General features: G+C 48.3%; 1 protein-coding gene across 1 annotated transcript in view; it reads right to left on the bottom strand.

Annotated features, from left to right (window-relative positions):
* Positions 1–14,813, bottom strand: part of LOC140404110 (glycogen [starch] synthase, muscle-like) — a 122,336-nt gene that overhangs the window by 93,007 nt on the left and 14,516 nt on the right. The window contains exons 5-7 of the mRNA XM_072492530.1: positions 4,125–4,269; positions 2,048–2,165; positions 249–369 (exon numbers count right to left, since the gene is read on the bottom strand). Coding sequence (XP_072348631.1) covers positions 249–369; positions 2,048–2,165; positions 4,125–4,269 — 384 coding nt within the window. The remainder of the gene's footprint in view (positions 1–248; positions 370–2,047; positions 2,166–4,124; positions 4,270–14,813) is intronic.

Genomic DNA, 14,813 nt, shown 5'->3' with positions numbered 1-14,813 from the left:
TCCAACTATGGACTTTCCTGCTCTGTACGGTTCAGCATCTGTTGGTCTTGACCCAGGGCCTATCCCTGAGTTTTTGTTTCATTGAGTGGTAACTTCAAGAACAAAACTTCCTAAAATTACACAATTAATTCCAGGACAGAATGAGCCACACAACCCAAACCAGCCAACAGAGCTCCTTCATTCCTCAATCGTCATATTAATACATTCGGATCCAAGGATAAAATTTGAAAGCAGAAAGATGCCTTTACCCGGAGGAGATAGTTGAGACGTGCTAATGCTTCCAGAAACACATCTGCACCTTTGTTGGTAAATTCGTAACGGCCAGCAATGAAGAAAAAGACGGTTTTATCCAGATCAAAATCCAAATGACTAGAAAGAATCAAGATAAAAACATTTTAAAGTTAATGCCGAATACTTAGGCAGTACAAATATAAGGTGGGAAGTCCCTCATGCCAAGGTCAGGACATGACTATACTTAAATAGCTGAAATAAAAACAATATGTGCTGAAAGTACAGAGATGAGTTCGCACAGGTGAGGAGCTTCAGTCCTTCATTAGGATAGAATTATGAATAGAATTAGAAAAGGGGCAGGCGACATAGAACAGCCATTTCTGATAAGGTAAAGTGCGTCCAACACCAACAGATGATGTCACATCAGACAATGAGAAGGTAGACTGGAGGTTGGAGATCAGGCAGCTCCAGTGGGAGTCATTGTGCGAGATTCCCAGTCCTCCAGCCGTATGTTCTCGGGGAGGCGCCGTTCTCTGACAGCGGCAATCTATCTTCCCGCCGCTTGTCAATGGGATTTCCCATTGAAACCATCCCAAGCCGCCGGGAAACCCAATGATGGGGATGCACTGCCATTACCTTTGCCTCTGCTAGCTTCATTTTCTTCTCTGCGTCAATGTCTCCGGATTTTCCGGATATTCCCATTTTAATTTGAGGCCCATATTTCACCGTTCAAAATCTACCTTTCCAATTTTGGACAATACAATACAGCAAGGATATTAGAGCCATGAGATGAGTACATTCACTCGAATGATACCAACAATGACAGAGAGACACAGAGAGAAAGAGAGAGGGGGGAGAGAGAGAGAGAGAGGGAGGGAGAGAGAGGGAGGGAGAGAGAGAGAGGGGGAGGGAGAGAGAGAGGGGGAGAGAGAGAGGGAGAGAGAGGGGGGGAGAGAGAGAGAGAGAAAGAGAAAGGGAAGGAGAGAGAGGGAGAGAGAGGGAGAGAGAGAGAGAGGGAGGGAGATAGAGGGAGGGAGAGAGCGAGAGAGGCAGGGAGAGAGAGAGAGGGAGGGAGAGAGAGACAGTGAGAGGGAGGGAGAGAGAGAGAGGGGGAAGAGAGAGAGAGAGGGGGGGAGAGAGAGAGAGGGGGAAGAGAGAGAGAGAGAGAGGGGGGGAGAGAGAGAGAAAGAGAGAGGGAGGGAGAGAGAGAGAGGGGAAGAGAGAGAGGGAGAGAGAGAGGGGGGGGAGAGAGATAGAGAGAGAGGGGGGGGAGAGCGAGAAAGAGAGAGGGAGGGGGAGGGAGGGAGAGAGAGAGGGGAGAGAGAGAGAGGGAGGGAGAGAGAGGGAGAGAGAGGGAGGGAGAGGGAGGGAGGGGAGAGAGAGAGAGAGAGTAGCAGATAGAGATAGAGGGAGGGGGGAGAGAGCGAGAGAGATAGAGAGAGGAGAGAGGGGAGAGAGAGAGAGAGAGGGAAGGAGAGAGAGAGAGAGAGTAATTAAGGCATTGAGGAGGGTACGAGGATATAACAGAAGTTTTCAAAATTGTGAGAGTTTGATAGATTAAAAAGTGAGAGGTTATTTAATACGGGTCACAAACCTGCATCAATACTCAAAGCCTAATTAAATTTGGAATTTTTCACATAATGAGTTATTGGAATATAGAGTATCGTATCAATCATGACATTGCACAAAACTAGATAAATACAAAGAGAAAAATCTTACCAGATATGATAAATATCTGCCATTTAGTGGGAGCATAGCAGAGAGGGCACAGTGTCACATTACACATAAAACTGACTAAAGAAATTCCTTGTCCTACCCATAAAAATGACCCCTGATAAACTCCTGAATTCGCATCTTGTTCTTTGAATGTAAATTCTGAAATTCATGCATTGCGGAAAATTTCTTCAAATTCAGTCCATTTGGTGTCACTACATCTATGGAAAGAAAATTGAAACTGCATATTGAGCGATTAGACACTCTGAGGGATAATTAACTGGAAGCGTCACTGTGACCTTAGCAATCCTGTGAAGGTACTTCACAATTGAGCTATTCTGTACCTGAATTTACACCATTTGCTACATAACTTATTGGACACTAGAGCCAACAAACACCCAGGGAGCCAATCACAAGGCTCTTACATATCACATGAGCAAGAGTAGAACCAAATGAAGCCATTCCAGAGATGTACGATGGGGGAATCGGATTTAAAGTGGGTGATCAGGTTGTCAATGTCTAATCAACTGTTACAGGCAAAAAAAACCCACACCACAATCATAAAGAACATGGTTTGTGGCTGCACAGTGTCACAGTGGCTGCTCGCCACAACTCCCCAGTGCAGCGAGAAAGCGGGACGCCATTTTTAAATGTCGTCCCAATCTCTGAGGCCCCACAAGCAATCCCAGACCCCCCCCCCCCAATCACATTATGTGAGGGTCTCTAACTCCCCCCCAAAAAAAAAATACAGGGCACACCAGCCCGATCGCACCCACAGAAAAAAATGCCAGCTTGGCACTTTGGCAGGGTCCATGCCAGCTGACAGTTCCAGGGTGCCAGGCTGACAATGTCTGGGTGTCCAACTGGCACCAGCAGTCCCAGGGTACCACCCTGCTCAAAGGGCATGCACCTGGGGGCCTCCAATCCCCTGGGAGACCCCCATGAGTACCATTCCGTCTGGTTCCTGTTTTTGGAGACCAGGACCGAACGGCGCTCATGTGTGGTCTCCGAGGCCAAGGAGATAAATCCCAAAGCTTCAGATACTTCGGAAATCTACACATTAAAGTCAGGCTAGCTGCTCACTTTAATATGCAGATTTGCCAAAATGTGATCCGCCCACAATGGCTCGAGCAGTTACTAACGGGGTAGATCTTGGGAGCAGTCTCCTGGCTTCTATCGGCCATGCTGCTTTTTGGGAGCAGCGTGGCTACTGGCTCACACCCCAAGTGTCATTTTGGGCGGGTTTAGCTGAGATCCACACCCGCTTTACACCCACACTTGGAAAGTTTTTCTGTCACTGGGGAGCTGCTCAGAGATCGGGCAGCTATTGCGAAAGGATTCCCGATCTCGGAGTGAGTTTGTGGCTCTCCCACGCCCCCCCACCCACTGGCAATGTCACCCCCCACACATATGGCCATTAGCCCCCCCCCACCAAATGAGGACATCCCATTATGGGCTCGCTGAGGGCCCCCTTTTCCAGGTCTCCCAACCCCGCCCTTTCAAGTTTCCACCTTTAACCCCCCAACCTTTATGAGGCCCCTTCATACCCACTCTTCATCCCTCTCAGCCTTCATAACCTTCCTTTTTCCCCTTTCATGGACATGGCCCCCCGTAGGCCCAGAGCTACCAGTCACTGCCACCCAGGAAGTGCCCCAGCCAGCCTGACAGTCTGACCTGGGCACCTTGGCAGTGGCAGGTGGCAGTGCCAAAGTACCCAGGAGACAGAGGGCTCCCTTTCCTGTCGCTGACCACACAGGTCTCCAATGGCCTGGGAGAGCTCCTCAGATGCCGTTACCCTGGTCCATGTTTGGTTCATTTAAACATGCTGCTGGATCTCGCTCAGCAAGGGTGAGATCCATATTGTGACATCTCACGAGTTTCAGTTCAATCTGGCGAGACGTTTCAAGTGTCACAAATCTCGTGAGAAGCCTTTCGCAAGATCCAACGGCCTTGGCCTGTCACCACGGAGGGCACCGAGAGGCCGGTAAATTGCAGCCAATGTATTATCGGCATTTGATACAGTGAAAGTTAAAGACCTGAGTTAGCGAGGCCGTGACTGGGTGCTGTTTGATACGAGAGCGATATATCCTTTCCTCAGTCTAACATTAAAATGAAATATTGATGTTTCATCCAGTATCCGAGCCACTGTTGGCTGTGTGCTGGGACAGGAACACACTCACCAGGTTTGCATTTGAGTAGATGTTCTGCCTCCACAGCTGTGATTTGTGACACTGTGGTGAAGACATGAGTGCAATGGACAGCTGCCCGCTCCATGCAGTACCGATGATAGATCTGCCTCTCTCCCGCCTCGCGATCTACATCAAACTGAAACAAGACCATCAGTATCACATCACAGGTTCCTGCAGCGTTCCAATGTTCAATAACTGAAATCAGTTACTTTCAGAGTTGAAGAAATACAACCTCAGCAACTCTGCTGGGAATCCGGAATTGTTTCCTTCAGTCAACAGGAGAAAGTGAAGGAAATCTTCCAAATTGCTAATAAAGCACCAGAAATATCTCCAACAAATAAATTAAGAGTTGAATCTCACAATGTTGACTGATAAACAACTGATAAAACTCCAAAACCATTTAGCACACACCCCTGATCGTCCTCATGAGCAAAACAGAGAGACGCCATTTTTAGTAACATATAACTAAAGAAAGACAAATGTTTCACATTTGTTCAACAAACAATAAAATCAGACAGCAACTGACAGGGTGTGGTAGTATGCATTAGGGGTCATGTGGGACTGTGAAGCCATGATGTCATTGGCTGACAGATCCCGGGTCCTGGTTGGACGTTGACCTCTAGCTCCGCCCTGAAGGCGGAGTATAAGTACCTGGAGCCCTCCCCCGCAGGTAGTCTACTACTGAACTACGGGGGAAACAGTCACGCTTAATAAAGCCTCATCGACTTCACTCTATTCGTCTCTCGGAGTCTTTGTGCGCTACAATTTATTAAGCGTGACTGTTTCCCCCACAGTTCAGTAGTAGACTACCTGCGGGGGAGGGCTCCAGGTACTTATACTCCGCCTTCAGGGCGGAAACGACAAGATCTTAAGGTGGAGGATCGAGCTCTCCACCTTCAACTACGAGATCTTGTATCGCCCCGGAAAGCTGAACGAGCCGTCCGATGCCCTATCCCGCGGCACATGTGCCAACGCACAAATTAACCGCCTCCAAACCCTCCACGAGGACCTCTGCCACCCGGGGGTCACTCGGTTTTTCCACTTTATCAAGTCCCGCAACCTCCCATACTCCTTAGAGGAGGTCCGTACAGTCACAAGGAACTGCCACATCTGCGCAGGGTGCAAACCGCATTTTTTCAGGACGGATGGTGCACACCTGATTAAGGCTTCCCGCCCCTTTGAACGCCTTAGTCTGGATTTCAAAGGACCCCTCCCCTCCACCGACCGCAACATATACTTCCTTAATGTGGTGGACGAGTACTCCCGCTTCCCATTCGCCATCCCCTGTTCTGACATGACCGCGGCCACAGTCATTAAAGCCCTGAACACCATATTCACACTGTTCGGTTGCCCCGCATACGTCCACAGCGACAGGGGGTCCTCTTTCATGAGCGACGAGCTGCGCCAGTTCCTGCTCAGCAACGGGATAGCCTCGAGCAGGACGACCAGCTACAACCCCCGGGGGAACGGGCAAGTAGAGAGGGAGAACGGCACGGTCTGGAAGACCGTCCTACTGGCCCTACGGTCCAGGGACCTGCCAGTTTCCCGGTGGCAGGAGGTCCTTCCGGACGCCCTCCACTCCATCCGGTCACTACTGTGTACTAGCACTAATCAAACGCCTCATGAGCGCCTCCTTGTCTTCCCCAGGAAGTCCTCCTCTGGAACGTCGCTGCCGACCTGGCTGGCGGCCCCAGGACCCATCTTGCTCCAAAAGCACGTGCGGGCGCACAAGTCGGACCTGTTGGTTGAAAGGGTTCACCTCCTTCACGCGAACCTGCAGTACGCTTACGTGGAGTACCCCGACGGCCGACAGGACACGGTCTCTCTGCGAGATCTGGCGCCCGCCGGCAACACACACACCCCCCCGACACCATTCACCCAACCCCCCCCTTCCTGCCACCGCCGCACCCCGCGACAGCCCCCTTCCCAGGAGGATCGGTCCTCCTCCCAGGCCCGACCAGGAATAAAGCCCAAGCTGAAACCGTAAGGCTCCCGGAGACGACAACACCGGAACAAGCACCACCACCACCGGGGCCGAGGCGATCGACACGGATGACCAGACCGCCCGACCGACTCGTGGCGTCGATCTAACAGTATAATGTGGACTTTTAACGAGAACATTTTGTCTTTTCCTGACGATTACTGTAAATAGTTTGAAACAAAAAAAAAACCTTGTACATACTGTTATAACATGTGAAAGTTTTCCTCCCAGGACCAGCCTTGTAAACCCTTACCACCATGCGAAGCATCACCCCGCCGGGTTCATTTTTAACAAGGGGTGAATGTGGTAGTATGCATTAGGGGTCATGTGGGACTGTGAAGCCATGATGTCATTGGCTGACAGATCCCGGGTCCTGGTTGGACGTTGACCTCTAGCTCCACCCTGAAGGCGGAGTATAAGTACCTGGAGCCCTCCCCCGCAGGTAGTCTACTACTGAACTGCGGGGGAAACAGTCACGCTTAATAAAGCCTCATCGACTTCACTCTATTCGTCTCTCGGAGTCTTTGTGCGCTACACAGGGTTAATAAGAAAATATCTAAACTGTAAATAGACAGAAGAAAGAATACATTGGCCATAACCTATTCAGAATGGTAAGCTCCGATAGACTGTCCCTCTGGACTGACTGGTCCATATTGCCATTTCAAAGCCCCAGTCTCGTCCAACTTTCCTCACTCAGGCTGGGTGAAACAGGAGCAAAGTGCCCCCCCCCCCCAACCCCATTCCCTCCGGCTACATCAGCGAGGGTTAACTGGGGCACAGAGGTAAGAAACGCCCCTTTTGTACAGCACCACCTGTCATAAAGGAGGGGCTTTATGGGACAATTAAAAGGTAAGTGTTTCAGACAACGAGGTTGGAGAGCGGACAGGGAAGGGGGGGGGGTCATGTGGGGAGCCTGTGTGAGGTTGGATCTGGGTCTTTTTAAATGGTTACTATGGAGGTCAAAGGTGGGCGGCACGGTAGCACAGTGGTTAGCACTGTTGCTTCACAGCACCAGGGTCCCAGGTTTGATTCCCCGCTGGGTCACTGTCTGTGCGGAGTTCTCCCCGTGTCTGCGTGGGTTTGTACCATGTGCTCCGGTTTCCCCCCACAACCGAAAGACGTGCTTAGATGAATTGGACATTCTTAATTTTCCCTCAGTGTACCTGAACAGGTGCCGGAATGTGGCGACTAGGGGATTTTCACAATAACTAAAGATCATTAAAAAAATTCCAAGTGTTTTTTTCCTTTTAACATCAGGGTAAATTCTGGCAGAACCATCCAAAGTTAAGGATGTAAATCGCAATTCATTGCATAATGTTATTTGAAATCACAATAACAGCTGTTAACCATTTCCTGCGTAGTTCTTGGGTTCAAGTACCGACCATTACCATCTGTTTGTCGTCCTGATTCTCAAATGGGCTAATACTGTGACAATCTTCACATTACCTCCATTCTTGGCAAGACTAGAATTGCCTATATTTGATTTGAAAGTAGCTAAAAACTGCTTCCTCAGAACCATTTTAGGGCAGCAGCCTTTTGGTTCAGGAGAGGTTTTTTTCCATGAAATTGAACCATTGTCAATACTCAACGTCCATATATATGTGACATCTGTGCAGAATCCAGTAACTATAATAGAAGCACAGACCCAGGCTACCTAGGTCAAACTTTGGCAATCCCTTATACAACCTGACAAAGTCTATAATCTACTCCTCCATCAGCTGATTATCTTAAAATTGGTCAAAAATAGACCATACTTTGCAAGCTTCCAACAAATCACCTTTCTTGTAAACCCTATCCATAAATTATAATTGAAGCGTTAATGCCTCTGCAGTATCCAAGTCATCCGTATTCAGCTGCAAAAATACTTTACCTCTAATTTTACTTTCTCCTGATAATAATAAATTTCTATCTTGCAATTTATGATCCATCATCACTGAGACCAGCTTTAAATTCCAGATTTGCTGAATTAAATTCAAATTCTACCAGCTGCTGTGAGATTTGAACCCACATCCAGACCATTCACTTGGGTCTCTGGATTATTAGTCCAGTGACATTATCATCTCCTCCCAAGCTTTAAATGAATACCTACAAAGGCAAGGAGCTGATCAGAAATCTCTGACAGTTGTACCAGGAGAGTAGTCATGTGATTACAAACATAATAGAATATTTCGAGAGAATAAAATGTGAAGCCAAAGGAACTGTTCCATCTGGATTTCCAACAGGCATTTCAGAAACTGGTTGAAAATGACATGTGGTGGAACAGACGGAGAAATGGTTGAAGGGAGACTGCAAATGGATTGGATTAATGAATGTCTCATAAATATACAGGTAGGTATTCGGTGCAGGGACCATTTTTACTTCAGTAAATATAAATCAAAATAAACGCGCTGGAGATATAGGGCTGGATATCAACTTGATCATGATATCATGTTTTAAGTAGCAAACTGCACGTTGAGATGAAGTAAATGACTGGAGGATATAAATTGTCTGATAGTCTCTGTTTCCAATCACAAACTATTTCTTCACCGTTGTCTGAGGCCAAACAAAATCACAAGGAACTTTGGTGTGTTGATCCCAAGGTGACCCTCATATACTCTCTTCATCCTTCTGGGCTCTGTGGAAGGCCAATTTTTATCACATCAGCTTTGAGCTGCTAGGCTGTAAGCTCTGGGATTCACTCCCTAAACCTCTTTGCTTTCTCTCTTTTGCATTCAGACACTCTTCAAAATCCATTTTTATTTTTACCAAGCTGGTCACCTAACCCAATATTTCCTCTGTGGTTCCATTTGCAATGTCCATACCTGGTATTGCTCCAATGAAGCATCTCAACGCATTTTAGTTTTGTTAAAGTCACTTTATAAAGTTTCAAACTAGAACATGCTTGGTAATACATTTTATGAAAAAGATTAATGAATGCAAATATATTTAAACGGTAAATAGTCAATGGAATAGCTAATCAGTTGGGTCCAAGTTACAGAAACGTGAATCTCGGAGATTTGGTCACTGGTTCAAAAATGGTCATGAAGGAGGAAAATGAGATTTGGAGATGTTCATGGAGATGGGGCAGATAGAAAAGAAACGTCACAATGACCATTCCATGGCCAGCTGTGGACTCCTTATTGTGGCAGGAATGTAACAAGATTGGGCCTCCATTCACTGAGATCATCATTGATCGCAATCGAGCTGCATGTACCTCCTTTGTCTTTATATCCCTTAAAATCTGTGGTTAACAAATATAGTTTGAATATCCTTTACCAGGAAATCCAAAAACTGAACATCTGCAAAACCTCCGTGTGAATTTTGGACCTCATCGATCTTTAATGTGGGAAATCTCTGAGCCAACCTTCAGAGAATCTCTGACACGAGCTCCACACAGCCCAAATGCACAACACCCATCTCCTAAAAGCAGGATCGCAACTGGCAACCAACCCAAGCTTCTGAGCGGAATCACAAATGGAGCCACAGATTAGGAGGTATTACAGGTATTACCCTGTATTTATTATTTAATTGTACACCTTACTTTCCCAGCCATTGTATTGACTTTAACTGATAGCCAGCCTACCCTTCACCCATGGGGGTCTTAGCTTACATGAGATATTCAAAAAACAAAATCACCTGAAATCCAAACGCATTCAGCCCGAGGATAACGGGCATTCTGCTTATAAATATCAATTTCAATTTTAAAATTGGCAACTTATGCAGCATCGTGAGACGGTTATTAAATCTAACATGATATCCCCTCTAGTTGGTTCAAGGACGTATTGTTGCAACAGACTAACTTGGACACATAGAATTCCTACAGTGCAGGAAGCCATTTGGCCCATCGAGTCAGCACTGACCCCCCTTAAAGTGCCCCCTACCTTGGCCCACTTTCCCGCTCTATTCCCATAACCCCAACTAACCTGCCAAGAGGCAATTTATCATGGCCAATCCACTTCACCTGCACATCTTTGGACTGTGGGAGGAAACCGGAGCACCCGGAGGAAACCCATGCAGACATGGGGAGAACGTGTGAACTCCACACAGAGGGTGACCCAAGCCGGGAATCGAGTCCGGGTCCCTGGCATTGTGAGGCAGCAGTGCTAACCACTGTGCCACCTTGCTGCCCAGAAATTCACCAGAATTGTATGTTCTAATCTGTTTGTTTCGGTCTATGTGAAAGTTAACATCTCATTAAAACAAGAGAATATTTGCGCCATGCTTGTCTAATCTTTATTTATTTGCAATCTACCATCTCACAACTGCTATCTGGAGACGGTCACTTCAGTTTGAAATCGTTTCCTGTTTCTGAATTCTACCGCCTCTCGGTTGAAATGATTTCATCCTTAGTGATCAATGATTAAGTTTACTCATTCCCTCTCCATTTCCTGCAGACTTTATAATCTGTGTATATCATGTTTCTAATTTTATGTTTCCATCGACACCTATTTAGAGGCCACCATCTTTTTGCTGTCAGTAAATCTGGGTGTGCCTATCCATCCCGTCATCTAACTTGTTCATGAATATAGTGAATGGGTCACCCTACCAATTATAGCATTGACCAATTATCCCTATTTTGTGTCTATTATCAATCGGCTAATTTCCTACAGAGTTATTTGAACAGATGAAAGTTGTTCAAATATTTAAGAAAAAGTACAGTGAATTCAATGTTTAAACAGGACACTGAATCATCTGCTGTATCTTCTACAGAGATTGTAGAGCTCCCAGAACACCTGTGGGACTGGCTGCTTCATGTCCTTTCTCCTGGGATTCACCATGTCCCTTTGTAGAATTCCTGACAAATCCCAGAGGAGATTGAAGGAAGCAGAGTTGTGGAACCTCATTGAAATTGAAAGTAAATCATTGACCAGGACAGCACGAATGTGACCAAATCAAATATCGAGACTGTTGACAAATGGATTTTAAAACTCATTTAATGTAGACTCACTCAATTTTGTTTCAATTTAACACCATTTGCCAGAGACATCCTCTTCTCCGACCTGTCTGTTCATGACTTTTCCTGTAGTGCTTCCACCCTCACCCTCACCCCCTCTGCCTCCCACCCCTGACCTTGTCAACTCATGCCTTGGCCAACTCCCAGTGTTCCCAACCTCAGTAATTCCCACCCTTGTCTCCTGGCCTCTATTCTTCCCCAAGTCCTCATGGTCTGTTCTTCAGTGGTTCCCAACTTCTGGCTTCGCTCCAGAACTCACACTGATGTCCTGGGCTCCATCATGGGGCTGAGAGGTGAGACAGTGCAGAAATTCGCAGAACTTCAGTCGCATCAACCAACCTTTGCCACTAGATGGGGCCTGTGTCCAGCTTTTCCATGTGGGGCTCAGTCAGATTTCTCTCACCTTCGGGGTAGGGGGAGAGCAGCAAATTTCGCAGGAATCACGTTTAACACATTTCCCATGAAGCTCAGAAAGGAAACAGAACAATTTACTCATCAACACAAAAAGAATTGACAACTGAAAAACTGAGGAACAAGACGAACAAGATAGTGTGAAAGAGACCAGCTCACTGAGTGCTACCTCCCTCCCTCCCACACTCACTCACTCCCCCCATCCCTCCCTCACTCACTCCCTCCATCCCTTGCTCCCTCTGTCACTCCCTCACTCATTCCCTCCCTCACTCACACCATCCCTCCCTCCCTTACTCCTCCTTCTCCCCTCCCTCCCTCACTCCTCACTTCCTCCCCCTCACTCCCTCCGTCACCCCCGCCCTCACTCCCTTCGTCCCTCACTCACTCACTCGGCAAGCCTGTTGGTGAGTCAGGGGTGAGCGTGAATGAGACCCCGAGACTGATAGTGAGCCAGACACACACACACACACACCCACACATATACACACACACACCCACACATATACACACAAACCCACTCACATATACACACACACACCCACACATATACACACAGACCCACCCACACATATACACACAAACCCTCTCACATATACACACAAACCCAGCCACACATATACACACAACCCCACTTACATATACAAACAAACACACTCACATATACACACAAACCCACTCTCCCCTCACATATACACACAGACCCATTCTCCCCTCACATATACACACAAACCCACTCACATATACACACAAATCCACTCACCCCTCACATATACACACAGACCCACTCACCCCTCACATATATACACAAACCCACTCACCCCGCACATATATATATTTTTTTAAAATATATTTTATTGAAATTTTTTTTCCCTGAGCAACATTTTTCCCGCTTACAAAACAAGCGAAACGATAACAGTAACAAAACAGAAATGTTAAAACTTTTTAACAATTATAATAATAATATACAAGTAACAAAACCTCGTACTCTATTGCCCTATACTCAACTGCCTCCCCCCCTCTCCCCCCACCCCCCCCCCCCCCCCCTGCCCCCCGGGTTGCTGCTGCTGGTCATCCGTCTTCCCTCTAACGTTCCCCTAGGTAGTCGAGAAATGGCTGCCACCGCCTGGTGAACCCTTGAGCCGATCCTCTCAGGGCAAACTTTATCTGCTCCAGTATTATGAACCCCGCCATATCGTTTACCCAGGTCTCCAGTCCGGGGAGTTTCGCCTCCTTCCGCATAAGTAGGATCCTGCGCCGGGCTACTAGGGACGCAAAGGCCACGACATCGGCCTCTTTCGCCTCCTGCACTCCCGGCTCTTCCGCAACTCCAAATAGAGCTAACCCCCAGCCTGGTTTGACCCGGGCCTTCACCACCTGCGAAATCACTCCCGTCACTCCCTTCCAATACCCTTCCAGTGCCGGGCACGCCCAAAACTTATGTGCGTGGTTTGCCGGGCTCCCACCACACCTCCCACATTTGTCCTCCACTCCAAAGAACCTGCTCAATCTTGCCCCCGTTATGTGTGCTCGATGTAGCACCTTAAATTGAATCAGGCTAAGCCTGGCGCATGAGGAAGAGGAATTTACCCTGCTTAGGGCATCAGCCCACATACCCTCCTCTATCTCCTCCCCTAATTCTTCTTCCCACTTTCTTTTTAGTTCGCCCACCGACTCCTCCCCCTCTTCCCTCATCTCTCTATAAATCTCTGACACCCTCACCCCACACATATACACACAGACCCACTCACCCCTCACATATACAGACCCACTCACCCCTCACATATACACACAGACCCACTCACCCCTCATATACACACACACCCACTCACATATACACACAAACCCACTCACATATACACACAAACCCACTCACATATACACACAAACCCACTCACATATACACACAAACCCACTCACCCCTCACATATACACACAGACCCACTCATCCTTCACATATACACACACACCCACTCACATATACACACAAACCCACTCTCCCCTCACATATACACACAGACACACTCACCCCTCACATATACACACAGACCCACTCACCCCTCACATATATACACTGTGGTAGTCGGTATTAGAGGTATTACGGTACACTGTAATGCTGTAAGACCATTGGTGTAGAAGGTACTGTTTTCATTGGTTAAGTCTGCCTGCTGGTTCCGCCCAGTAAGGCGGAGTATAAGAGCCTGTGTCACCCCAGCAGCTGCCTTCTGTACCTGCGCTGCTGGGGAAACATCTAGTGCAATAAAGCGTTCAATTGTCTCCAATCTCGCTTCTGGAGTTATTGATCGAGCATCAATTTATTACACTAGATTTTAAAGAATGGAGCTCCGAATCAAGCTGGAGTGTCTGCAACTCAGCCCCCACGTGGCAAACTCAGCGGCAACCTTCACGCACTGGCTGGTGTGTTTTAATGGATATCTCAGGACGGCCACAATTCACCCATGGAGGACCAGAAAATACAAGTTCTGCACTCGAGAGTGAGCCCAGAGATCTACACTCTCACCGAGGTCGTGGACGATTTCGAGGCCGCAATGAATCTGCTAAAAGGACACTATATTCGCCCTGTAAACCAGGTCTACGCCCGACATCTACTAGCGACGAGGCGACAAATCCCTGGGGAATCGCTGGAGGAGTTCTACCATGCGTTCCTGGTGTTGGGGAGGAACTATAACTGCCTGCAAGTTTCGGCCAGCGATCATACAGACCTTCTGATCCGGGACGCATTTGTTGCAGGTATGCTGTCCTCCCAAATCTGCCAGCGATTGCTGGAGAAAGAGACACTAGGCCTCAAGGAGGCATGGGCCCTTGCTAGCTCCCTGAATGTGGCCTCCTGAAACACCCGCGCTTACGTCCCTGACCGCATGGCAGCCCCTTGGGCAGTGTGGAACGCCCCCCCCCCCCCCCCCCCCCGCGACCGACTCCGATGCATCCCCCCACAAGCTTGTACTGCGAGACTGTCAGGCAACCGCGGGGGGCCCGCTGCTATTTTTGCGGGCAAGCCAAGCACCCCGACAGTGCTGTCCAGCTCACTCATCCCTCTGCAAAGGATGCGGCAAAAAGGGCCACTTTGTGGCGGTATGCCAGGCCCGGGTGGTCGCTGCGGTCTCCGGAGGCGAATCGGGACCGCCAACCCAACCCTCTCCATGGGCCACGTGCGGCCAGCGGGCACCACCATCTTCCTCCTTCAGGGCCACGTGTGGCCTCCGGGTGCCGCCATCTTGTCTCTCGGACACCACGTGTGATGGATGGGCGCCGCCAGCCATGTGTGACCAGTGGACGCCACCATCTTGGCTGGACTCTCAGGACCCTGACTCGGATGACCACACACCGCCCGAGGAGA

This window comes from Scyliorhinus torazame, chromosome 29 (assembly GCF_047496885.1).
Source record: "Scyliorhinus torazame isolate Kashiwa2021f chromosome 29, sScyTor2.1, whole genome shotgun sequence".
In the NCBI taxonomy this organism is placed as follows: domain Eukaryota; kingdom Metazoa; phylum Chordata; class Chondrichthyes; order Carcharhiniformes; family Scyliorhinidae; genus Scyliorhinus; species Scyliorhinus torazame.
This window is presented reverse-complemented; position numbering and strand designations above follow the sequence as displayed.